This window comes from Salmo trutta, chromosome 4, assembly GCF_901001165.1.
Source record: "Salmo trutta chromosome 4, fSalTru1.1, whole genome shotgun sequence".
NCBI lineage: Eukaryota > Metazoa > Chordata > Actinopteri > Salmoniformes > Salmonidae > Salmo > Salmo trutta.
In genome coordinates this window covers 22,310,497-22,337,395 of record NC_042960.1, presented here as the reverse complement: position 1 = coordinate 22,337,395, position 26,899 = coordinate 22,310,497, and the positions used below count along the sequence as shown (strand labels likewise).

At 42.5% G+C, this 26,899-nt stretch overlaps 2 protein-coding genes across 2 annotated transcripts; one reads left to right on the top strand and one right to left on the bottom strand.

The window, feature by feature from the left end:
• Positions 1–192: 192 nt before the first annotated feature.
• Positions 193–3,981, top strand: ankrd37 (ankyrin repeat domain 37). Its single transcript, XM_029750173.1, has 4 exons — positions 193–572; positions 1,115–1,264; positions 1,908–1,999; positions 2,368–3,981. The coding sequence occupies exons 1-4, from the start codon at positions 546–548 to the stop codon at positions 2,609–2,611; spliced, it is 513 nt and encodes a 170-aa protein (XP_029606033.1). The 5' UTR covers positions 193–545; the 3' UTR covers positions 2,612–3,981.
• ufsp2 (ufm1-specific peptidase 2) lies at positions 3,967–20,965 on the bottom strand. The gene is made up of 12 exons (XM_029750171.1): positions 20,864–20,965; positions 14,698–14,767; positions 10,862–11,045; positions 10,487–10,550; positions 10,138–10,292; positions 9,489–9,681; positions 6,629–6,775; positions 6,380–6,544; positions 5,737–5,861; positions 5,473–5,549; positions 4,950–5,074; positions 3,967–4,142 (listed from the first exon to the last, which is right to left on the bottom strand). The coding sequence occupies exons 1-12, from the start codon at positions 20,864–20,866 to the stop codon at positions 4,056–4,058; spliced, it is 1,395 nt and encodes a 464-aa protein (XP_029606031.1). The 5' UTR covers positions 20,867–20,965; the 3' UTR covers positions 3,967–4,055.
• Between the last annotated feature and the right edge of the window lie 5,934 nt (positions 20,966–26,899).

The window sequence follows — 26,899 nt, the reverse complement described above, 5'->3', positions numbered from 1 at the left end:
AACATTCAACAATATTACATTTTCAAAAAAAAATGTTTTGTCAAATTGCCGAAAGTGTTTCTGAAATTGCTTGCCGATTAATATAGAGTAAATCGAAAGCTCTCGAGCCCAGATCAGCAGATTGACAAGAGCTTGCAAGCCCGCCTTTCAACCGCCTGTGCGTACGTGTTGTTTCGCACAACCTCGTCCTCTCTGGTAGACCCGCCTGTATGGATACATGCGCCGGTCTGCATCCATGCTCATCGCGCATGGTATTGTCGCGTTCGTGTGCTAGTCGGAGCAAGAAAACTCGGACATTTCCGACTTTGTATCGGAACACAGCACGTGTATAACTACAACCAGTTAGAAAGTCGTACATTACCGAGTTTCCTAGTTCCGACTTGGATATGAACAAAGTATCAATGTCACGTGTCAGTTGAGTATAGGCTGCAGCCTGGTTTTGTGCTTGTGTTCTTTCAAACAACTGTATAGGTTTATTTACATCGAAGGAACGGCTGTGTGCGCACAAGTTTAAAAACCTCTAGTGGGGATACTTAGATCTGATAATGTTTCTGCTCGATTCCGACTCACAGGTAAGGGAAAGGGGGATACCTAGTCAGTTGTCTTCCGCATTTAACCCAACCCGCCCTGTTTGTGTGTAATAACACTGACATTATAGACTATTTAGCCTATAACTTTGGCATTGCAGGTTTATACAATTTATTTAATTTAGCATTACTGTGTTTCTGAGTTATTTTTGTTGTTTTGTTAGGTGTAGGGAAAGGTAGGCCATAATTATATAAAAATGGCATTTCCAAGTTTTCGACATGGTTTGTCATTTGCTGAATTATCTGTAGGCAAGGCTAACTCTAGTTAGGCTATGTTTAGAAGGTGGCCATATTTTTGCTTCACAAATCACTCTGACATTATATGCATAGTCATCATATCTAGGCTATATGTTTATTTACAACGCAATTTATCACACAATTCACGTTCATGTGACACCAACTGGTCCATATGAAAAGGAAATATTTTTTTACGCACACGTTTCAGAATAACAGAGTAGGCGCAGGTGTAATATACTGTAAATAGCTAGCGTTAATCTATGTTATTCTTTGTTTCCTGTATTATGCAGCTGGACTGTATTAGTAATTTATTCGAAGGCGGAGATGCTGTCAACTCAAGCAATGTGTTGGGACAGTCCCCTGCACACTTGGCGGCATGCAGCGGACAAGCCTTTTGTTTGCTATGGCTACTGCAAACGGGAGCTGATGCAAATCAGCAGGTAGATTCACTTTCACTTGTCTGTCTATAGCAGGGATGGGCAACTTTGATGGGGATGGGGGTGGCTCGTGGGTCAGTATATTCTCAACCATACACACACATTCACCCAAGCCTTTTGGGGGCTCTCATTTCATGCAATTCTACTCATTTTGCCATAGGGTGGAGAGATGTTTGCCGTTTTTAATATGATATTTGAGTGAGAGTGAAATGGGGCCCCTGGTTGGCAATTCAACCATGATTACTACACAGTTTAAATAGCTGGCTAGACTGCTGCTGCACAACCACATTTCAAAATGGCACAATAAGATTGCCCTATGCTTTTGTATATATTTCTCTATATAAAAGGCCAACATGACACATCAAATGTGAGCTTTCAATTGATATCATATCAGTCTTCATCCCAAAATAGTTGCAAGATGTTACATGACACTGAAGTAAAGTGTAGGCTAATATTTTGGACACAGTAACTGCAGTGTAACTTCAATAAGGGATCACAAACACATTGACCAGATCCACTACTCAAGATCCAGAAAATCACATCAGAGGCAAAGCTCACTTTACAGGTTCTCATTTCAACTGATCCAAAACACCAGTCTTTATTTACTTGTTTCTCTTTACCCCAAATTATTTCATATTTGCTAAAGGATAACAATGGGGAGACGCCCATGCACAAAGCCGCCAAGGCTGGCAGTTTGGAATGCATCAGTGTGCTCGTTGCCAGTGATGCCCAACTTGGGTGAGTGTCAACTTTCACACACGCAAAACAGTTGCATAGATGTTAATATATAATATCTACCAGATGCTTTTATCCAAAGCCAACTTAGTCATGCGTGCATACATTTTATGTATAGGTGGTCCTCGGAATTGAACCCACTACCCTGACGTTATAAGCGCCATGCTCTACCAATTGAGCTGCGAAATACCTATTTTCAGACTAATGCATCAATGCTAATTTTGTAAATAAAATTCTACACACTTGATAGCATTACCTGAGTTAAAGTTGGTTCAAATGAGTTTAAACCATTTATATTTTGGCAACTGTTTCCATGCAGCCAGTTGCTTTTACAATCCCTGACCTTTCCACAATGTTTTTTTCCTGAGCAGACTTTGCAACAACGAGGGCAGAACCGCTGAAGATTTGGCATGGTCGTACGGATTCGAGGAGTGCGGACGATTCCTGAACACACTCCGAATGACGCGACTCCTGACGAGCAGCAGCACTCCTCTGATGCCGGCCGGGCCCGTAGCATGCCCGCTGACTGGCGCCCAGAGCAGTAAGGTAGCAGGACAGAAGAGGGCACTCATTGCCACCGGGGCCCAAGACAGAAAGAGGGCTCGAGACTGGTGATTTTAACAATGCACCTCTAGAATTCGAAAAGGAGGACAATGCTTTCTCAGCCAAGTCCAATACAGGACATGCATGACGAAGTCCCCGCTACTGTGTCTGACACCAAACCTGTCGCTGTTCCTAACCACTGACTGGGGTGTGTCTGTGAGTCTCCTATGTATTTGTGTGTCAATGATTGGCAAGTATAATGTCATTGGTTAACTTGGATAGGAGCAGAAAGCATCCTTCTCCTGCAGTGACAGAGGCAGACGTGTGTTGCGGAGATGGTTCGGAAAACTACGCTCATGTGATGAGTAACCTTGCTCTGAGAACGTAGGACTGTTAGCTCCCGCTGCTATTGCCTAGGCTTTGGTTCAGAGGGCTAAACACTGGGAGAATCTCAATGCTTACTCCCTGCTTTCTCTCTCCTAGCCTTCTTTTCAATACCCATTGGAGAAGGTCAGAGGGGAGGGACCTCCGGCTCTCTCATCCAATGGGTTTTGAGAATGAGACGATGATGCGAGGTGTATGCAATTGAAATCTTTCCACTGTCTTGAGGTGTGCACGTGCTCAGCATAGGCTCCGGGCCTAGCCATCACAAGGAAACAACCACTGTGTGCATTTCATGCTCAGATGCAATATGGGACCTTCTGATTCTGTGGACACCAGTTTCAGATGTACATATCAACTTTAAACAGTCCTTTGTTTACAGTGCAAATCTTGAGGTACACTCCCCTATGTATTTATTGACAGTGAAGCTATATCTTTTAATTTGGCTCTGTACTCCAGCATTTTGGATGCGAGATCACATTTGACTGTACAGAATGTCATCTTTTATTTGAGGGTATTTTCATACTTTTTAGAAATTAAAGCAATTTAAGCATCTCGTCCCCTCATTTTGAATGCGTCAATTTAAAAAAATATATATTGACAATGAATTATTTACCATTAATTTATATTGTGCACAATATAACCCAAATCAAACTGCAAATGCATCCAACAAGTCTGTAGTCACATGCTTAATGTAGTGATTGTGTGTTAGGAATATGGGACCAAAACCTAAACTTTTGACTACTATAAAACACTATGTGAATTTGGCCAAATACTTATGACACCTTCAAATGGGGGCACTAAATACATAAAGTGCTTTAATTTCTAAACGGTAAAATAGATATGTATGAAAATACCCTAAAATAAAAGGTGACATTCTGTACTATCCAAAATGCTTAGATTACGTAGGGGAGTGTGTAAATGTTTGACTAAATGAAATAAAAAGAAGGCACTTCATGAATGATACACACGATGGTGGTATGTTGATGTAAAAACAGTATACCAACTGTCATTACAGTCACAGATGAAAGCTGAAATAAAAAGGCTCAGATGCTTTGACATTTATTTTCAGATATTTGTTGTAATACTGTTGGACAGGTGCCTGTACACAACACACATTGAAACCAACACACACTCATATGGTCTTTGGTCTCTGAGGCAAACAGAGGTTGTAGTAGGCGTTCTGGTCCCAAAACTCTGGGCCCTTCCATCCGCACCAGCCCTGGGGAAAGAAGACAACACCTCCATTTTGGGTTTTCTCAGGCAAATAGATAACAGTTTTTGAGAATATATACTGCAACAATTATACAGCGCTTCTAGATACTGAAGTTTATGACTAAGTACATTTTCTTCCACTTCCTGCATTTTGTTCATTACAACTTTTCCTATGGGTGTTCATTCGTCCCATCACCAAACATATACAACTGCTTATGGGCAAGTGGACATATACTTTTAGTGTATGGGCACCCCCTTCAAATTAGTGGATTTGGCTATTTCAGCCACAACCGTTGCTGACAGGTATAAAATTGAGCACACAGCCATGCCATCTCCATAGACAAACATTTGCAGTAGAATGGCCTTACTGAAGAGCTCATAGACTTTAAACATGGCAATATCATAGGATGACGGCTTTCAAACAAGTCAGTTCGTCAAATTTCTGACCTGCTAGAGCTGCCCCAGTCAGCTGTAAGTGCTGTTATTTTGAAGTGGAAACACTTAGGAGCAAGGAGAACGCTACCTGCCCGAATGCATAGTGCCAACTGTAAAGTTTGGTGGACGAGGAATAATGGTCTGGGACTGTTTGTTTTGGCTTGAACTTTCATTTTAACTCGCCCTGGAACTAACTTGGAACCAGGGCCTGGATGTCTCAAGCGCCTCAGCGTAGGAGTGCTGATTTAGGATCAGTTTTGCCTTTAAGATCACAATTAATATGATTACATGGACAGAGGGGATTTGATCCTAGATCAGCACTCCTACTCTGAGACAGTTTATACATATTGCCCCAGGATTCCATGACACCATCCGGTACCTTGTCCGTGATGACTTGCAGATCCTCGGCCCCGGTGTAATGTGGGTCCAGGATGAGGTAGCGAATCTGGCCCGTGATCTCGCTCCACGCCACACCGAGGATAGTGTGTGCTAGGACACCCCCTCCTGGTGTGGAGCAAAATAGAAGGAAATTACAAATCTGCAGTTCAAATTAACAGATTCAATTTCAAGCAATGTTTGTAGTAACTTTGCTTAAGCTAGACAATGTGACTGCCTGTGCAATGCACACACAACCTAAAAACTGGAAGTATTTACGTGTGAGGGGAGTCGACCAAAATGTTTACCAAAAGCGTTCAGCTATTTATTTGACCACAGAAATATAGATGCTGTTTATATGAAACTATGTATGACTGTGGTACTGTAGCATGTACTCATCGGACAGGGCCCAGACCTTATCATTTGAACAGATCTGCAGTACAATCACTACAAGGGATTTGTGCATAATATTAGTCTCAGTCTCTCATCATTGTCTCTATATTGAAAACTGAAACTATTACACTCACCAATCATAATAGGAGTGCCTTCAGAAAGGAAATGGTTGGCCAGTTCTCTGCCTTTGGAGGCCAGCTCAGACCCTTGGCTTTAGGACACACAAACACACAACTAGATGTGAAAACTAAGCAAAAAATAATGTAATATGGAACACAACTACCTGAAACATTCTGCATTGCCTTGACTGGTGAATTTACATGGACGCATGCACGCACAAGCACACACATGCATCCATGCAGGCACATACGCACGCACCTCATCTCATCTCACCTCACCTCACAAACATGATCTTGGAGGTGACTCCCAGCAACTGATCCAGCACAGCTGCGACTTCGATGGAGCCGATCCATTGGCGAGAGCCCAAAAAAGACCCTTGCTTGTCTCCAACTTCCACCAGGGCCTGTGGGACAGCAATGGGGAGAAAATAACAAGAATTAACTTGATTTTTAATCATTTAATTGTAAAGTGCTTTTCATATACACTCAAAAAAAAGAATGGTACTATTAGCTGACATGGCTATGAATTATAGAATCCTATTGACAGTAGTAAAAATGTGATTAAAAACAATGCATTTTATAATAGCCCTATCTACCAGTTAATGAGTTATAGGCCAACTTGTGGGAAAGGAGAAAGAGACTCCCATTGTAATCACCTATCAATTCTTATTTACCATGGACTCAGGCTCTACCTGCTGGCTCGAATTCACAGTCTCACATTATTGGAATATGTTCAATCGACAAGTTTAGAGCCACAGCTTTACCAAAGAGAGAGAGAGTTCTGTATAATAAGGGATAGTTTGCACAAATCACACTGTACACCTTACACCTATCCAACACTCTCAGGTCTCCATGAATGCATATGGGGTTCGAGGCTAAGGGTCAATTTGGGATTGAGCAAGAGTCAAGGCAATAGTCCTACCTGTTGGATCTCCTTGTGGGAGGGCACAGCCCGCTCCACGTAGCCCTGCTGCTGGAACCAGGAGCAGATGGTCTGGAGGGAGCGGTAGGCGCAACCCCAGCCGTTGTCGTCCACGCGGTCCTGCATGTAGTGGTGGTAGCTGTAGACCCCCTGGACCAAGTAAGGCTGGCACAAGGGAGAAACAGATAAGAGCATGTCATTGTGTGTCATACTGTGTGTGTGACAGTGTGTGTGTTTGCGCTGACCAACCTTGCCGTTCTCCAGGGCGGGGTGAGTCAGGTGGACATGAGGGTTTCGGAGGTACCCATCTTTGTAGGGCTCATCAGGAAAATGTAGAGCGTTGGCTCTTCTCAGATATGGCCGGTTGTCTGGCAGCTCAAACAGACTGTGCAGCTCCTACACAGACATAAAACGGCAAAATCAAATACATGTACACAACTTTATTTCTCTAATACTAGACAGTCACTCAGAGCATTTCAAAATAAGAAATATATAATATTTCATATAGTTATTTTACGAACACCTCATATCCTTTCAGATCTATACTGTAGGTAGGGTAGGTTCTCCAGCTCTTGGAGAACAACTGGGTGTGCATGATTTTCTTCCAGCCCATCAATAACACACTTAATTAATAAATCATGGTCTTTAGTCTGGGCCAGATGATAGGCTGAATCAGGTGTTACTTCAGGGCTGGAGGGAAAGCCTGCAAAAGCTCAATAGGACTGGGGTTGGAGAACCCTGGTCTAGGGGTACGGGCTAAGTGTCCATTTTGCCTCTTTGTAGAGATGAGATAAGTGGATAGCAATATTCCACATAGCCTGTCAAGGGAAATAGTGGAGCTACAACCATACAGTGGAGGAACAAGTAACCAATTGTCATCATACTTGAGTAAAAGTAAAGATACTTTAATAGAAAATGACTCAAGTAAAAGTGAAAGTCACCCAGTAAAATACTACTTGAGTATAAGTCTAAAAATATAATGCTCAAAAAAATAAAGGGAACACAAACAACACATCCTAGATCTGAATGAAAGAAATAATCTTATTAAATACTTTTTTCTTTACATAGTTGAATGTGCTGACAACAAAATCACACAAAAATAATCAATGGAAATCCAATTTATCAACCCATGGAGGTCTGGATTTGGAGTCACACTCAAAATTAAAGTTGAAAACCACACTACAGGCTGATCCAACTTTGATGTAATGTCCTTAAAACAAGTCAAAATGAGGCTCAGTAGTGTGTGTGGCCTCCACGTGCCTGTATGACCTCCCTACAACGCCTGGGCATGCTCCTGATGAGGTGGAGGATGGTCTCCTGAGGGATCCCCTCCCAGACCTGGACTAAAGCATCCGCCAACTCCTGGACAGTCTGTGGTGCAACGTGGCGTTGGTGGATGGAGCGAGACATGATGTCCCAGATGTGCTCAATTGGATTCAGGTCTGGGGAACGGGCGGGCCAGCCCATAGCATCAATGCCTTCCTCTTGCAGGAACTGCTGACACACTCCAGCCACATGAGGTCTAGCATTGTCTTGCATTAGAAGGAACCCAGGGCCAACCGCACCAGCATATGGTCTCACAAGGGGTCTGAGGATCTCATCTCGGTACCTAATGGCAGTCAGGCTACCTCTGGCGAGCACATGGAGGGCTGTGCGGCCCCCAAAGAAATGCCACCCCACACCATGACTGACCCACCACCAAACCGGTCATGCTGGAGGATGTTGCAGGCAGCAGAACGTTCTCCACGGCGTCTCCAGACTCTGTCACGTGCTCAGTGTGAACCTGCTTTCATCTGTGAAGAGCACAGGGCGCCAGTGGCGAATTTGCCAATCTTGGTGTTCTCTGGTAAATGCCAAAAGTCCTGCACGGTGTTGGGCTGTAAGCACAACCCCCACCTGTGGACGTCGGGCCCTCATACCACCCTCATGGAGTCTTTTTCTGACCGTTTGAGCAGACACATGCACATTTGTGGCCTGCTGGAGGTCATTTTGCAGGGCTCTGGCAGTGCTTCCCCTGCTCCTCCTTGCACAAAGGCGGAGGTAGCGGTCCTGCTGCTGGGTTGTTGCCCTCCTACGGCCTCCTCCACGTCTCCTGATGTACTGGCCTGTCTCCTGGTAGCGCCTCCATGCTCTGGACACTACGCTGACAGACACAGCAAACCTTCTTGCCACAGCTCGCATTGATGTGCCATCCTGGATGAGCTGCACTACCTGAGCCACTTGTGTGGGTTGTAGACTCCGTCTCATGCTGCCACTAGAGTGAAAGCACCGCCAGCATTCAAAAGTGACCAAAACATCAGCCAGGAAGCATTGGAACTGAGAAGTGGTCTGTGGTCTCCACCTGCAGAACCACTCCTTTATTGGGGGTGTCTTGCTTATTGCCTATAATTTCCACCTGTTGTCTATTCTATTTGCACAACAGCATGTGAAATGTATTGTCAATCAGTGTTGCTTCCTAAGTGGACAGTTTGATTTCACAGAAGTGTGATTGACTTGGAGTTACATTGTGTTGTTTAAGTGTTGTTTAAGTGTTCCCTTTATTTTTTTGAGCAGTTTTTTTGGTTTTAAATATAATTAAGTATAAAATGTCAATGTAATTGTTAAAATATACTTAAGTATCAAAATTAAAGTAATACCTTATATTAAGCAAACCAGTAGGCACAATTTTCTTCTATTTTTAAATTTATGGATAGCCAAAGGCACACTCCAACACCCAGACATAATTTACAAAGGAAGCATTTGTGCTTAGTGAGTCCGCCAGATCAGAGGCAGTAGGGATGACCAGGGATGCTCTCTTGATAAGTGTGTGAATTGGACCATTTTCTGTTTTGCTAAGCATTCAAAATGTAATGAGTACTTTAGGGTGTCAGGGAAAATGTGTGGAGTATAAAGTACACTATTTTCTTTAGGAATGTAGTGAAGTATAAGTAAAAGTTGTCAAAAATATAAATAGTAAAGTACAGATAACCCCCCAAAAATACTTAAAGTATTTTACACCACTGCTAGCATATTGCTTAATACCCATCATAGCATTTCACATATACACAAGTGTAGAGTACTAGGAGTAGCATAGTAGGGGCTAGGGGTCAGTTTGGAATTATTCCCTTGCCTTGCGTCGCGTCTCCAGCTGGCTGTCGGGCACACCTGCTGGGTAGACCACTGTCACCAGGCCCACAGGGGCAGGAAGGAGGAAGTGGAACGGCTGGGGAATAAGCAGGGCCGTCCCTTTCATGTGCCGCAGAGCCACCTTTTCCATGTCACCCAGCTGACTGCACAGCGCCCCCACTAGGGTCCCACAGACACTGCATGTACGACAGACAAACAAAAAGATTTAGAGCCTGATTCAGTATAACATTATGAGCTGGTTTCCGGGTTTAAACGTTAAAATATTTTTGGGTTAACTAAACAACCAAATTTTCCCTTGCGAATAAGGAAGTTTGAATTTAGTTTATATCAGGCTGAGTTTCTTTTGTTTCACCCTGTTTGTGGTTGTATTGTCTTGTGAACTAGCTACATCTCTGGTGGTTATTGATTGACCTATCAATCAGTTTACCTTAGCGTTCTGGTATTGGACATTTGATATAGTTTGACATAATAAAAAATATGTACTCTATTCTCCTAAAGCCTGTGTCTAATTTCATTGAAATTGCGTGGAACCATTTACATTTACATTTAAGTCATTTAGCAGACGCTCTTATCCAGAGCGACTTACAAACCAAATCATGTTGTTTCCTTTAGAGTGATTGAGGATGACATACACAGAGATGCTCTCGCTGGAAAGGACACTGACCACGCAGTCCATGGGCAGAGTCGTTTGCAGGAGGTGGTGCTTCTTACTTCCTCTCAGGAGGGTGGGTGCCGAGAAGATGCCTGGCTCTGTCACCTCGGTCATCAGGGTCAGGTTTATGATACCCTGCAAGCAAGCAAGAAAGCAAGACAGACAATAAAATACATATGGGGTACAGGAAAACTAAAAACCACACCAAAAAATAATCTTGTCAATGACAAACAAGTGGCACAGTGGCATGAAAATGTGTGGCGAAGTGATTTACAGGAAGTAGTTCATGTCCATAGACTATTTTTAAGGTATAAAAGCAGCACACTTACTGTTGTTGGATTCTTTTTGTCCTTTTTTGCAGACTTTTTGCTACTGCTTTCCTGGTCATCTGTCCTAAAACAGGATGAGGGTTTTTCCATTTACTTTGGTTTCTTTTCCACAATGATCATGCGAGACACTAAACCTGCATTTCGGCCAATAACTTACAGTAGTTGGCTGACATACAGATAGCAGGCAATTGATGCATTAAGTTGAACAAAACAAGTCGTAACTACTTGGTACCTTACTGTTACTAAGTAATAATATCTAATTACCATACTACCATGTAAGACAACACCAGGTAAATAGTGGACTCTAAAATAACTTGACTTATAATCTACTTTCCCAGAACAAGAGGCTCCAAATTGTGACGTATGATGACTTACTGGATCAACTGTTGGAGATCTTTACATGGTCTGTTCGGAGATATTTCTCCACCTGTTGCATGTCCTCCTTTGTTAGGCCAAAGAAAAACTGGACTGCTACAGAGACTGAGAACAAGCGATTCTGCTTTCACCTGGGATCCGAGGGCCTCGAAAGTCCTCGAGATGACCTTTTGTACGTGTGGTACTGGAAAGACGCAAGAGACACAATCAATATGACCATTAACAGAGATACCAGATTTCCTTGCATGGAAAATCAATGGTGAATGTGTATACAGATAAGACATCATACATACTTCACAAAACATGAAGTAGTACTCATATTTTAAAAACACACCAACACTAACTGACTGGTTATAGGCTAGTGTCCTATAGGAGGCCTCCTGCTTCATGTAGTATTTAGATTTGAATAACAAATGTACTTGTTGATACCAAATCAGTGTTTTCCACAAGCACATGGAGTAGCCAGCCAAATAGAAAACAAGCTTTGCAGAGTTGCAAAGAAAAAGCCATATCTCAGACTAGGCAATAAAAAAAAAAATTAAGATGGTTAAAAGAACACAGACACAGGAACTCTGCCTAGAAGGCCAGCATCCCGGAGTCGCCTCTTCACTGTTGACGTTGAGACTGGTGTTTTGCGGGTACTATTTACTGAAACTGCCAGTTGAGGACTTGTGAGGCATCTGTTTCTCAAACTAGGCACTCTAATGTATTTGTCCTCTTGCTCAGTTGTGCACCGGGGCCTCCCACTCCTCTTTCTATTCTGGTTAGAGCCAGTTTTGCGCTGTTCTGTGAAGGGAGTAGTACACGGTGTTGTATCAGATCTTAAGTTTCTTGGCAATTTCTCACGTGGAATAGCCTTCATTTTTCAGAACAAGAATAGACTGACGAGTTTCAGAAGAAAGTTATTTGTTTCTGGCCATTTTGAGCCAGTAATCAAACCCACAAATGTGAAGCTCCAGATACTCAACTAGTCTAAAGAAGGCCAGTTTTATTGCTTCTTTAATCAGGACAACAGTTTTCAGCTTTGCTAACATAATTGCAAAAGGGTTTATCTAATGATCAATTCGCCTTTTAAAATGATACACTTGGATTAGCTAACACAACGTGCCATTGGAACACAGGAGTGATGGTTGCTGATAATGGGCCTCTGTACGCCTTTCTAGATATTCCATTAAAAATCAGCCGTTTCCAGCAACAAAAGTCATTTACAACATTAACAATGTCTACACTGTATTTCTGATCAATTTGATGTTATTTTAATGGACATTGTTTTTTGCTTTTCTTTCAAAAACAAGGACATTTCTAAGTGACCCCAAACTTTTGAACAGTAGTGGATGGATGGATGGATGGATGGATGGACGTACATAAATACAGTTGAAGTCGGAAGTTTACATACACTTAGGTTGGAGTCATTAAAACTCGTTTTACAACCACTCCACAAATTTCTTGTTAACAAACTATAGTTTTGGCAAGTCGGTTATGACATCTACTTTGTGCATGACACAAGTAATTTTTTTCCAACAATTGTTAACAGACAGATTATTTCACTTATAATTCACTGTATCACAATTCCAGTGGCTCAGAAGTTGGCATACACTAAGTTGACGGTGCCTTTAAACAGCTTGGAAAATCCCAGAAAATTATATCATGGCTTTAGAAGCTTCTGATAGGCTAATTGACATAATTTGAGTCAATTGGAGGTGTACCTGTGGATGTACTTCAAGGCCTACCTTCAAACTCAGTGCCTCTTTGCTTGACATCATGGGAAAATCAAAAGAAATCAGCCAAGACCTCAGAAAAAAAATGTAGACCTCCACAAGTCTGGTTCATCCTTGGGAGTAACTTCCAAATGCCTGAAGGTACCACGTTCATCTGTACAAACAATAGTACGCAAGTATAAACACCATGAGACCACGCAGCCGTCATAGAACGTGTCTCCTTCCTGAGCGGTGTTTCCTAGAGATGAACATACTTTGGTGCAAGAAGTGCAAATCAATCCCAGAACAACAGCAAAGGACCTTGCGAAGATGCTGGAGAAAACAGGTACAAAAGTATCTATATCCACAGTAAAATGAGTCCTATGTCGGCATAACCTGAAAGGCCGCTCAGCAAGGAAGAAGCCACTGCTCCAAAACCGCCATAAAAAAGCCAGACTACGGTTTGCAACTGCACATGGGGACAAAGATGGTACTTTTTGGAGAAATGTCCTCTGGTCTGACGAAACAAAAATAGAACCGTTTGGCCATAATGACCATCGTTATGTTTGAAGGAAAAAGGGGGACGCTTGCAAGCCGAAGAACACCATCCCAACCGTGAAGCGTGGGGGTGGCAGCATCATGTTGTGGGGGTGCTTTGCTGCAGGAGGGACGGGTGCACTTCACAAAATAGATGGCATCATGAGGAAGTAAAATTATGTGGATATATTGAAGCAACATCTCAAGACATCAGTCAGGAAGTTAAAGCTTGGTCGCAAATGGGGTCTTCCAAATGGACAATGACCCCAAGCATACTTACAAAGTTGTGGCAAAATGGCTTAAGGACAACAAAGTCAAGGTATTGGAGTGGCCATCACAAAGCCCTGACCTCAATCCCATAGAAAATGTGTGGACAGAACTGAAAAAGCGTGTTTGAGCAAGGAGGCCTACAAACCTGACTCAGTTACACCAGCTCTGTCAGGAGGAATGGACCAAAATTCACCCAACTTATTGTGGGAAGCTTGTGGAAGGCTACCCGAAACGTTTGACCCAAGTAAAACAATTTAAAGGCAGTGCTACCAAATACTAATTGAGTGTATGTAAACTTCTGACCCACTGGGAATGTGATGAAATAAATAAAAGCTGAAATAAATCAATCATTCTCTCTACTATTATTCTGACATTTCACATTCTTAAAATAAAGTGGTGATCCTAACTGACCTAAGACAGGGGATTTTTACTAGGATTAAATGTCAGGAATTGTGAAAAACTGAGTTTAAATGTATTTGGCTAAGGTGTATGTAAACTTCCGACTTCAACTGTATAAGTCTTTGCTTGGTAAAGCCCCGCCTTATCTCAGCTCACTGGTCACCATAACAACACCCACCCGTAGCACGCGCTCCAGCAGGTATATTTCACTGGTCATCCCCAAAGCCAACACTTCCTTTGGCTGCCTTTCCTTCCAGTTCTCTGCTGCCAATGACTGGAACGAATTGCAAAAATCGCTGAAGTTGGAGACTTATATCTCCCTCACTAACTTTAAGCATCAGCTATCTGAGCAGCTCACTGATCGCTGCAGTTGTACACAGCCCATCCAACTACCTACTTCATTCCCATATTGTTTTTATTTACTTTTTTGCACACCAGTATTTCTACTTGCACATCATCATCTGCACATCTATCATTCCAGTGTTAATTTGCTAAATTGTAATTACTTTGCTACTATGGCCTATTTATTGCCTTACCTCCTTACTCCATTTGCACACACTGTATATAGATTTTTCTAATGTTATTGACTGTACTTATGTGTAACTCTGTGATGTTGTTTTTTGTCACACTGCTTTGCTTATCTTGGCCAGGTCGCAGTTGTAGATGACAACTTGTTTTCAACTGGCCTACCTGGTTAAATAAAGGTGGAATAAAAATAAATAAAAAAAGTCTAAATCAGCTATATAGCCGACAGCAGGCGCTAGTGGAAAACATGAACGTCAGAACTACCATTTCTGACTTTTACATTTGAGTTTAATGAGATACCCATTAGTTCAGGGCTAATGTTTCTGGATTCTCTCGCTCTCACACATTATGAGCATAACCAACAGAGAAAATGTAAATCACAGGCAGAATTCCCTCGACAGTACATACCATCTGTGCTGTCCAACTGGCACTTGAACTCCAGAGACCCTCTCAAGCGTAAGATGATGTTTCCGACAACCTACATAATGATAAAGTCAGAAAGTTAAAGCTGAATCTGTATAATTTCCAGAAGCTCATTGGTCATTTCCAAGCATGAAATATTATAGCCTATTAATGTTTTGGGGGGGAGATGACTTATGAATACTTTAATCAATGGGATAGTATAACTGCCTACTGTTATTATGACCACACAGGATTTAGCCATTAGGCCTACTCCATTGTTTATGTTTAAGTTGTTGTTATTTGACAATTTTACATGACCATATCTGTATGAAATATAATTGTAGTATGCCCAGACATTTTCATAGTGATGTAGAATACATGAGACTGGCGGAATCGCTTATTTCCTCTTTAAACATGTAAAATGGATATGTACACTACCGTTCAAAAGTTTAGGGTCACTTAGAAATGTCCTTGTTTTTGAAAGAAAAGCTAATTTTTTGTCCATTAAAATAACATCTAATTGATCAGAAATACAGTGTAGACATTGTTCCTGAGGTGAATGACTATTGTAGTTGGAAACGGCAGATTTTTTATCGAATATCTACATAGGCTTATAGAGGCCCATTATCAGCAAACATCACTCCTGTTTTCCAATGGCACGTTGTGTTAGTTAATCCAAGTGTATCATTCACAGAACAGCGCAAACGGGCTCTAACCAGAATAGAAAGAGGAGTGGGAGGCCCCGGTGCACAACTGAGCAAGAGGACAAGAACAGTAGTGTGTCTAGTTTGAGAAACAGATGCCTCACAAGTCCTCAACTGGCAGCTTCATTAAATAGTACCCGCAAAACGCCAGTCTCAACGTCAACAGTGAAGAGGCAACTCCGGGATGCTGGCCTTCTAGGCAGAGTTGCAAAGAAAAAGCCATATTTCAGACTGGCCAATAAAAATAAAAGATTAAGATGGGCAAAAGAACACAGACACTGGACAGAGGAACTCTGCCTAGAAGGCCGTGGTGCAAGTGGTTACCTCCCGGTGCCATCTCTGGCTGGTCCAATCCAGTCTGCCACCTGCTCTCCAGAGCACATTTGCCACTCACCCCGTCACCCCAGGGCTGACGTTTGGCCGAGGGGTTGATGTCATTCTGGAGCAGACCGATAATGTTCGTTGGGACCGGGAGACCCTGAGACGGTTCATGCCGCCTCCTCAGGACCCGGGTCCAAGGCAGACGGACCAATGGTGGGGTTCCTCTCCTGCCCCATTGCCTCGTGCTAAGGGACAACAGCAGGGAGGGGCACAGCGTGCGGTGAAGCAACAGCCTGTTTTTCCCACACTGGTCTTCCCCAGTTTTTGCAGAGGTACAGGGTAATTTATCCCTCACAGAGTTCCTATTCCCCCAAGGGGATCACAACATAAGCTCTCCCAGGGCGTCCGACCCCTGCTCCGTGGCCTTGTTGGCTTGGTTGAGCTTATGGCTTTCCTTTGTGACAGGTGTGATGGTGGCAACCGTCACTGCCATAGGGACGTGCCTGGGAGACCCAGGTGCTCGGGGTGCAAGAGGAGACGTGGGCCCTGGCAGGACCCCTGACACACTCTTCCCCGGCCTCGGCGCTTCTCCAGGTCTCAAAGTGGGAGGAGGGTGTGGAGCCCCCTTGGGTGTGGTCCCCAATGCTCGAGGGGTACCGACTTCAATTCCGATGCCGGCCCCCGTCCTTCAGGGGCCTTCGTGTCACCACGGTGGCCGACCCCCTGACAAAACCCTGCGGCTGGAGATCTCCTCACTCCTGGACAAGGGTGCCATTCGAACGATCGAGACATCAGAACGACTAGGTAGGTTCTACTCCATTTATTTTGTGGTTCCAAAAAGAGACGGAGGGTTTCGACCGATTCTGGACCTCCGCAACCTCAACTGGTACTTGAAGATACTGAGGTTCCACATGCTGACCCCAGCCGCGAGTTGCAGGCCGTGTCTAGGGACCAGTGGTTTATGGAGCTGGACCTGAGGGATGGGTACTTCCATGTTCCTGTTCACCCAGCTCATTAGCAGTACCTCCGATTCACTTTCGAAGGGATGGCTTACAAGTTCAGGGTTCTTTCCTTTGGCCTCTCCTTGGCACCCCGCACTTTCACAAAGTGCATGGACGCTGTCCTGGCACCCCTCACGCACCAAGGATTGTTGATCCTGCATTACCTGGACAATTGGCTGATTTGTGCCCCGACCAGGACCCAGGTCCTGTTAGACAGAGACATGCTCCAGAGACATGCTCCTGACCCACATCGGCGGGCTGGGCATTACTGTAAATGACAAGAAGAGTCATCTGACGCCCACCCAGAGGGTGGCCTTCATTGGCATGGAACTGGACTCAGTCCTTATGAGAGCACACCTGCCCACCAGAAGGGTTCAGGCCATCTTATCTTGCCTTGACCACTTTCGGCAGGGGCGGGTGGTATGCGCCCTGACCTGCCAACGCCTGTTGGGCTTGCTGACGGCGGCCTCGTTGCGGATTCCCCTGGCCCATCTCCGGCCTCTTCAACGGTGGTTCAACTCCCACTGACTGCACCCGAATCGCCATAGTCACCGCCAGCTGCAGGTTACCATACAGGGCCTCAGGGCATTGGTGAGGTGGAGCTGTCGCTCCTTTCTCTCAGGTGGGGTGGAGATGCTGAGGATGTGCCACCGGGAGCTGGTCAGCACAGACGCCTCCCAGATCGGCTGGGTGGGTGTGACCAAGGGCAGGTTGGCCAGCGGCTGCCACCCCCTTGGAGGGGCAGGCACATCAATACACTAGAGCTCCAAGCTGTATTGCTGGCCCTGCGGTCTTTCCTTCCACATCTGAAAGGAAGATATGTCCTGGTGAGAACGAACAACACCACATTGGTGGCTTACATCAACCATCAGGGTGGACTGAGGTCCCACCGCCTCAATCTTATAGCACGGGAGCTCCTTCTCTGGGCTCAGGGCTGTCTAGCGTACCTGACATCCTGAGTGTGGCAGCGGATATGCTCTCGAGGGAGGGTCCGCCACCTTGGGACTGGAGCCTACATCCCCAGGTGGTACAGCACCTGTGGGACAAGGCTCTCTCACTGGATAGTGGACACAATTACGACAGCATACTGCCTGGCTGGCATGCCAGTGCTGGGATCTGTGGTGGCACATTCAACACGAGGTGTGGCTGCATCCTGGGCTCTATTGAGAGGAGTGCCACTCGCTGAGATCTGTGCTACAGCCAGCTGGGCTTCCTCTTGCACTTTTGCTCAGTACTATTGGGTAAATGTGGCACCTCCACCTGCGGTTGGTTCAGCGGTCCTGGGCGTCGCCTCCCCTTCCGGGGACTGTGCCAGGACCCCCTTCCACATTGATGGCCCCTGCATCTCGGTCCCGCGCTGGGACTTTGCCGCTGGCTGGCCAGGTCCCTCTAGCACCAGCTAATCTGGTACGTGTATACCAATATATTGGAGTGATCCAATATAGTGAAACATAACAAAGGTTACGTATGCAACCACAGTTATGTGAGCTATATGGATCACTCCAATCCTCTACGGTGCTAGAGGTGCCTCAAAAATGATGTAGAGAACGTGTTGCGGCCATGGGGTCTGTCTGTCTGTCATATATATATATATGTAGGGGCGGACGCCAGCCGTGACACAGGTGTACACGGGAGTAAATCTGTAAATCCTCACCTTGGATGTATCCCTCCGCTGCAGATTGATACCAATATATTGGAGTGATCCATATAGCTCACATAACCGTGGTTACATACGAAACCTTCATTTTCAGCTGTGCTAACATAATTACAAAATGGTTTTCTAATTATCAATTAGCCTTTTAAAATGATAAACTTGGATTAGCTAACACAACGTGCCACAACGTACGCCTTTGTAGATATTCCATTAAAAATCTGTTGTTTCCCTCTACAAAAGTCATTTACAACATCAACAATGTCTACACTGTATTTCTGATCAATTGGATGTTATTTTAATGGACAACATTTTTTGCTTTTCTTTCAAAAACAATGACATTTCAAAGTGACCCCAAACTTTTGAATGGTAGTGTACATGCGAATAGTCACAGATGTGAGCTGATTAAAATAATATACAGTGTTATCCTAGTAGCTGTTTTCATTATGAGGAATATAAACCTGCCCTGTACATTCCATTACAATGTATACTGAACAAAAATATAAAAACGCAGTTACAGTTCATATATGGAAATCAGTCAATTTAGAAAAATTCATTAGGCCTTAATCTATGGATGTCACATGAGGGGCAGGGGAGCAGCAATGGGTGGCCAATCAGAATTAGTTTTTCCCCACAAAACGGGATTTATTGCAGACATAAATACTCAGTTTCATCAGCTGTCCGGGTAGCTGGTCTCAGACGATCCCGCAGGTGAAGAAGCCTGGATGTGGAGGTCCTGGGCTGGCGTGGTTACACATGGTCTGCGGTTGCGAGGCTGGTTGAACGTACTGCTAAATTCTCTAAAAGGCTTTTGGAGGCAGTTTATGGTAGAGAAATTAACATTCAATTCTCTGGCAACAGCTCTAGTGGACATTCCTGCAGTCAGCATGCCAATTGCACGCTCCCTCAAAACTTGAGATATCTGTGGCATTGTGTTGTGGGACAAAACGGCACATTTTAGATTGGCCTTTTATTGTCCCCAGCACAAGGTGCAGCTGTGTAATGATCATGCTGTTTAATCAGCTTATTGATATGCCACTCCTGTCAGGTGGATGGATTACCTTGGAAAATAATAAATGCTCACTAAAAGGGATATAAACAAATTTGTACACAACATTTGAGAGAAATAAGCTTTTTGTGGGTATGGAACATTTTGGGGATCTTTTATTTCAGCTCATGAAATACGGGACCAACACTTTACATGTTGCGTTTATATTTTTGTTCAGTATAGTCAAATCTAGTGTTGGCCTGTTAAAGCAAATTATATTACTGCTATGGCCCCATAGTAAGAAAACATCTTAATTTAGAGTAACTACATGTAATGGTTTGCTGCTCTCATCATCATCACGTGAAAACTTATCCTATGGAATTTTACAAGTTTCTAGTCCTGTTTTATGAAAACAGTTTATAGGATAACATAGTATATAATGTTAATCAGTTCACATACATGATTATTCACATGTACCATATCAATTTTACATGTTTGAAGATGACATATTGACATTATTGATCAGAAATCAGCGATTCAGACAGCTTTATGGCCACATTCTTACCACAATTATGTGAATAATTTAACATATTGATATATCTGGCACACCTGGCTCATGTGGTTGTGTATTCTACATCACTATAAACATTTTAATATATTTTTGGGCATACTACAATTATATTTCATACAGGTATGGTCATGTGAAATTGTCCAATAAGACCCCATTGAGTTGTTTGGTGGTCATATTGGAAAAAGGCTTCTGTGGGTTTAATGCATGCATTCTGTGATGACCATGTATCTACACATCTTTTTAAAACCTTTTTCTAGCTGTGTGCGCATAATTTGGTGCTTCTATTACCAAAGTTACAATCCAAAAACAGCTGCCTCTTCCAACATTCTAATGTAAATGGAACAATATGGGCATTTAAAAAAAAATTGTTGTAGATGTTCGTTTCAAATGTGGTTATATTATATATAATTTGAAAGGTAATTTCATGACCTTTCATAACTAGTTGTCAAACAAAGTAAAACATGTATCAGGGCTTCCTTTTTAAAGACATTTTTACAGGTAATTCTTATGTACCCTAGAGGTCAAAGTTATGTTGAACTGAACTTTCCGAAAATGTGTCTGATGGATAGCTGTGAATCTAAGCATTCCGAGCAATGTACACTGACATGGTTTGTCATATGGTCAAATCCATATGGGAACGCTTGCACTGCTCACATGTTTTCCAACAAATCACTATGAGACATCGTTGGCCCACATTTGGGGGTCTGGCTCATGGACTTAATCAGAGACTTTGTCAGAAAATATGCTGTCTCCTTATGGAAAAAGCTTCAACTATGTAGCTACCGCGTTAGCTAGCTAGCCACCACTGACTGAACGTATCGTATGCTCGCTAACTGGCTACTTTCATGTTTTGGTGTGATCGGATGCGTGGCAAGCAAAACATGAGCAAATGTAAACATGGCAAACATATGCAGAATCCTTTCATGTAACACTTACCATTCTGCAAGCTTAAAAATACGATAAAATGTAATGATTTCTTCGTTATGTAGACCCTCCAAAACGGAAGTCAGACATGTTTGTTTTCATGTGACGCGCATCATTTAGTCCAATCAAGGACATCTTCGAGAAAGATAACTCCGCATGCGTGCTATGTGGTTTATTACAGCCACAAAGTCAAAATTATTCGTTGTTGTTGAATTCATAAGAATTCATGAATACAAAAATGTGTTTATTGGTCGTATTTTAAGGTTAGTGTTTTTGTATTTGTATTTATTTTCTGGATCCCCAAGGGAGCATCTACTCTTCCTGGGGTCCAATCAGAATGACATACAATAAACAATACATAACACAACACTACTCTACCATAACATATCTACAATACAAAGTCAATAATACAGCAAAATAACAATATTAAAATGTATGTGTGTGTAGAGTGCGTCTGTTAGCAATATCTAATGCATATGGGCTAATGCCAATGTTCTAAAATCTAATAGGCCTACTGGAACTAGATGCGTGTAGGACTGATATATTGATTCAAATGCAAACTTCACACATTGAATGTTAAAAGTTTGTGATGACAGTGCAATAAGATACTGACACACTTGCACACATTCTGCACCAAATCCATTTTGTAAATATGTACATTTCCTAAATGTGTTAAGTTATTTTAAAATAGGCTAATTGTCTGCTTTGTCTGTAGCTTAGTAAACTTAACTCCAACTAAATGTCCAACCAAATGGAGTTGAGTAGCAATGAGTGTTGGCGGAGTGTACCACCACCGACTACATTGAGACTCAAGTAGCTTTCAGTTGGTAGACCTACTAGTAAAAATGTCCATTCTTTAAATTAACACTTTCCTTGTACTAATGTTTGTCCTGTGTAACTATGAGCTTTTCTTTGGGTGCTGAAATCTGTTGTTTTTGATAAAATTATAATTTTACGCGACCTCTGACAAGCTAGCCGTTGTTTGTTAATGGAGAAGTAGCAGCCCATCATTGCATGGCAGATTTTTTAGTTTTGGCAAAATGCAATTTTTTTAAATAAAAAAACAATAGATTCCAAATTCAACTGAAAACACTATAACAGTCAGAACAAGCACAGGTAGGATACGCACCCTTGAGTGGGCCACCCCTTTATGGTTGATCATTAACTGAAATTTAGGCACCGGCTAAATTTCACAAGCAGAAAGTCTGAGATGAAATAAATTCTAGCCAGATGGTTAGCATAAACTAATGTCTACTAGCATAGCTAGCTAACCCCCAGTTAGCATGATTAGGATTATGGTTAGGGTTCAGAGTTCAAATAGGGGCCAGGGTTAGGATTAGAATAGGGGTTAGGTTAGGGTCAGAACAGGGGTTAGGGTTTAGGGTTAGGTTAGGGTCAGAATAGGAGTTAGGGCAAAATGGCAATTTCCCCCCCAAAAAAAGCATTTTATTAAATAAAGAAAAATCTGTCAATTTTCCTTTTTACCTTGTTACCCTAAACATGGCCATCATCCACCTACAATTTATTTTCAAAACGTTGCTTTTTTCAGCAATTAGACATTGATCTTAGGGGGGCGTCTTACCCCATGGCACCCTACACAGTAAGTGTTAAATAATGGATATTTATAAAAAGTATTGAGTGGTAGTGCACGCTTGAAGTTGTAACTTCCTACTCCATTGGAAAACAGATTTCACCACCCAAAGAAAAGCCTGCAAACATAGGTACAAGGAAAACATTAAGTATTGACTAATAGTGACTCGATGTACTGGTGGTACACTCTTCTGGGCTCATCGTACTATAACCTTGTATCCATATTACAGGGATCTAAACTATAGCTACTTTGTCTGTAAATTGTCAGTTGTCAGCTTACTGTACGGTTCATTGCGCCATCTTGGTCAGGGTGTTATTGTAAAAGAAAATGTGTTCTCAATGACTTGCCTGGTTAAATAAAGGCACACAAAAAAATCTACTCCTGATCACATCTTGACACAGATGACCATCTGTATATTACTATATATCACACAAACAGACAGAACCATAGACCACACAAGCTATACAATCTTACAAAGCAATTCTGTATGCAAGGTCCTTGCAAATACTGTACATAACAAGAGTACAGTGCAAGGTAAAGGTCAAAATTAGGTCTATGATAAATACAATGAAAAAGTCAAGAAGAGTATGTTAAGAATGTCAACAGGACTCTTTATTCAGTCCCAGACTAACTTGGTGTGTGTGCGTGTTGAGAAGTCTGATGGTTCTCAGTGCCACAAATTAATTAAGTCCTGGGCCCATATTCATAAAGCGTTTCAGGGTAATGGTGGTGATATGGGATCAATTTTGGTTTATGGATAAAAATGTATATAATTACATGGACGGGGGAACCTGATCCAAAATAGTCTCTCCTACTTTCTGAATAAGGCCCATTTGTCCTTACTTTAGGCCTTAGGAAATGTCGGCTGGATGGCATCCGGGTGTAGTCAGTGTTCTGAATATGTGAGGAGTGGCCGAAAATGTGTTGTGCTAGAGTGAATGTGAATCTATCACTCAGGACAAGGACAGTGATGCTCATGAATGTGGTCGAAGCAACTGTTTTTATTTGATTAAATATGACTATGAAAGTTTACCATGCGTGAATGTATCAAATGTTTCCTGACAATAGGTGCAGCCAAAAATCATAAGAACATTTGAAGAGAATAGACACGAGCCACGCGACTCTCGCTGAAAAGCTTTTATAATTGTAAGTTAAAAACATGTAATTTTGTCCATCAAATCATTACAACAGCTACAGATAGATGGGTTGGCTGACAACGTCATGAAAATGATGCGCCTGCATCGATGTGGCCAGAAGGCGTGCATTGGTGTGATTCTGAATGGTCAGATAGCTAGCAACAATGACAAGAAGCTGCCATGAGGGGAATCGTTGGTGGTTTGTTTCAGCTCATTGTATCTTGTTATTGATATCATATCTTGTTTTTAGGTGTTTTGACAGATGTCATGTCCATGCTAATATGGCTGAAATTTGCTAGCTAGCTAACCAACAACTGTAATAATGTATTTGAGAGACAACAAGTGATCATTGTGCAAATGTATTTATGTTTTCAATAAAGATTTGGATACGAAATATAATTTACATGTTGTCAACAGTCTAAGCCAACCCTGTCTGTTTTGCCCCGTAGTTGCACACGCATCGCTTTTGTTGCTAAACAATCAACTCGTCTATACTGATACCAGTACACTGATGGACAGTCCTGGGCCTTAAGATGCTTTTGGGAAACCGGGCCCTGGTAGAGATGACACACTCAAAACACACCACCCCCAGTTTAAGCATTTTCCAAAATGGTAAAGGTAGAAGAAAGGCCGAAAGAGGCAGTACAGTTACCTTTTAATTGTCCTACTAAATACTATACAGTTGGAATTTAGATTATGACAATTGAATTTAACCCAGCGGCAATATGAGATTGTGGAAGAAAAATTCTAACATTTGTAAAATAATTATGAAAATAAAACACTAATATATCTTGATGTGATAAATATTCAACCCACTGAGTCCATACATGTTAGAACCACATTTGGCAGCGGTTGCAGCTGTGATTCTTTCTGGGTAAGTCTCTAAGAGCTTTGCACACCTGGATTGTATAATATTTGCACATTATTCTTTAAAAAGTTCTTCAAGCTCTGTCAAGTTGGTTGTTGATCATAGCTAGACAGCCATTTTCAAGTCTTGCCATAGATTTTCAAGACGATTTAAGTCAAAACTGTAAATGGGCCACAGGAACATTCAATGTCGTGTTGGTAAGCAACTCCAGTGTATATTTGTCCTGCTGAAAGATGAATTTGTCTCCCAGTGTCTGCTGGAAAGCAGACTGAACCAGGTTTTCCTCTAGGTTGTTGCCTTGTGCTTAGCTCCCTAGTCTTTGCAGATGACAAGCATACCCATGAAATGATGCAGCCACCACCATGCTTTAAAATATAAAGTGTTACTCAGTAACGTGTTGTGTTGGATATGCCTTAAAAATAACGGCTTGAATTCACGACAAAGTTAATTTCTTTGTCACATTTTTTACAGTTTTACTTTAGTTGATCATGCGAACTGGGATATGTTCCGGGTAGCCTCTGAGAATAACATTGATGCTAACACAGACACGGTGACTGAGTTCATCAGGAAGTGTATAGGGGATGTTTTCCCATGGTGACTATTAGAACCTACCGAAACCAGAAACTGTGGATAGATGGCAGCATTCGTGCAAAACTGAAAGTGCAAACCATCATAATCACCGGGGGGCACACTGCCTGACCTCCAGGACACCTACAGCACCCGATGACACAGGAAGGCCAAAAAGATCATCTAGGACATCAACCACCCAAGCCATGACCTGTTCACCTCGCTATCATCCAGAAGGCGAGGTCAGCACAGGTGCATCAAAGCTGAGACAGAGAGACTGAACAACAGCTTTTATCTGAAGGCCATCAGACAGTTAAATAGCCATCACTAGCCGGCTACCACCCGGTTACTCAACCATGCACCTTAGAGGCTGCTGCCATATATACATAGACATGGAATCACTGGCCACTTTAATAATGGAACACTAGTCACTTTAATTGTTACGTACTGCTTTATTCATCTCACATGTACAGTGAGCTCCAAAATTACTGGTACTCCTTACTGGCAATGCACAAACAATGCTTTAAAAAATATAAGCAATTTCATTATAGAGATAAACTCAAAATATCAACATGTGAGAAATATTGTACTTTACTCACGTTTCAATGGAACCCACCAAAATCAATTATTGATTTAATAAAAAATCTATGTCCTCCAAATCAAGGTTTCATAATTAATGGCAACCTTAAAGATTAGTGTAAATAGCATCTACCAAAATTAAACAAGGAATTAAATTCCACTTATTTAAATGTATCTAAGTCTTAAGGAACTATATTGAGCCATTACATCACTTCCGGTTTCACTAGGATATAAAAATGAGGTAACACACATGCAATATCCCTTTGTCATCCAACACCATGAAGAAAACAAAAGAACTGGGAGTTCAAAAGAGACAGATGGTCGTAGACCTTCATAAATCTGGTAATGGCTGCAAGAAGATCCACAAACGATTGAATATACCACTGAGCACTGTCAGGGCAATTATTAAAAAATTCAAAAGATATGGAACAGTTGAAAACCTCACGGGTAGAAGACACAAATGCATTTTGCCCCCCAGGATAGGGAGGAGGATGGTGAGAGAAGCAGCAAAACCCCCAAGAATCACTGTGAAAGAATTGCAGGCCTTGGTGGCGTCTTGGGGTCACCAGGTTTCAAAAAGCACCATCAGACGCCACCTCCACAACCACAGGCTCTTTGGAAGGGTTGTCAGAAGAAAGCCCTTTCTGACTCCAAGACACAGACGCAAGCGCTTAGAGTTTGCCAAACGTCATTTAAATTATGCCTAGAAGAAAGTGCTCTGGTCAGATGAGACAAAAATTGAACGTTTTGGTAAGATACAGCATCGGCATGTTTGGCGTCGAAACAGAGATATGAAATATGGTGGTGGGTCAGTGATGTCTTGGGGCTGTTTTAATTCCAGAGGTCCAGGGGCACTGTGTAAGATTGATGGCATAATGAATTCCACTAAGTATCAGGCAATTTTGTCTGACAATCTGGTTTCCTTTGCCAGAAGACTGGGACTTGGTCGTAGGTGGACTTTCCAACAAGACAATGACCCAAAACAAACCTCAAGATCCACACAGAAATGGTTCTGTGACAACAAAATCAATGTTCTGCCTTGGCCATCTCAGTCGCCGGACCTCAATCCAATCGAAAACCTGTGGGCTGAGTTGAAGAGGGCAGTTGATAAGCGCAAACCCAAGAATGTGAAGGATCTTGAAAGGATCTACATAGAGGAATGGTCCAAAATCCCTCCAAATGTGTTCTTTATCATTGTCAAACATTACAGGAAAAGACTCCATGTTGTCATCCTTCACAGAGGTGGTTGCACTAAGTACTAAATGATGAGTGCCAATAATTATGAAACCTTGATTTTGGTTAAATTT

Bases quoted from the DNA above. Each gene is read 5' to 3' on its own strand.
- ufsp2 (XM_029750171.1), bottom strand. The intron at 11,046-14,697 runs GTATGTACTGTC...GCGTCTTTCCAG, and splicing joins CCAGTTGGACAGCACAGATG to TACCACACGTACAAAAGGTC. The intron at 6,545-6,628 runs GTTGGTCAGCGC...CCCTTGTGCCAG, and splicing joins CCGCCCTGGAGAACGGCAAG to CCTTACTTGGTCCAGGGGGT.
- ankrd37 (XM_029750173.1), top strand. From the start codon at position 546: ATGTTTCTGCTCGATTCCGACTCACAG. The intron at 573-1,114 runs GTAAGGGAAAGG...TGTATTATGCAG, and splicing joins TGCTCGATTCCGACTCACAG to CTGGACTGTATTAGTAATTT. The intron at 1,265-1,907 runs GTAGATTCACTT...TATTTGCTAAAG, and splicing joins GAGCTGATGCAAATCAGCAG to GATAACAATGGGGAGACGCC.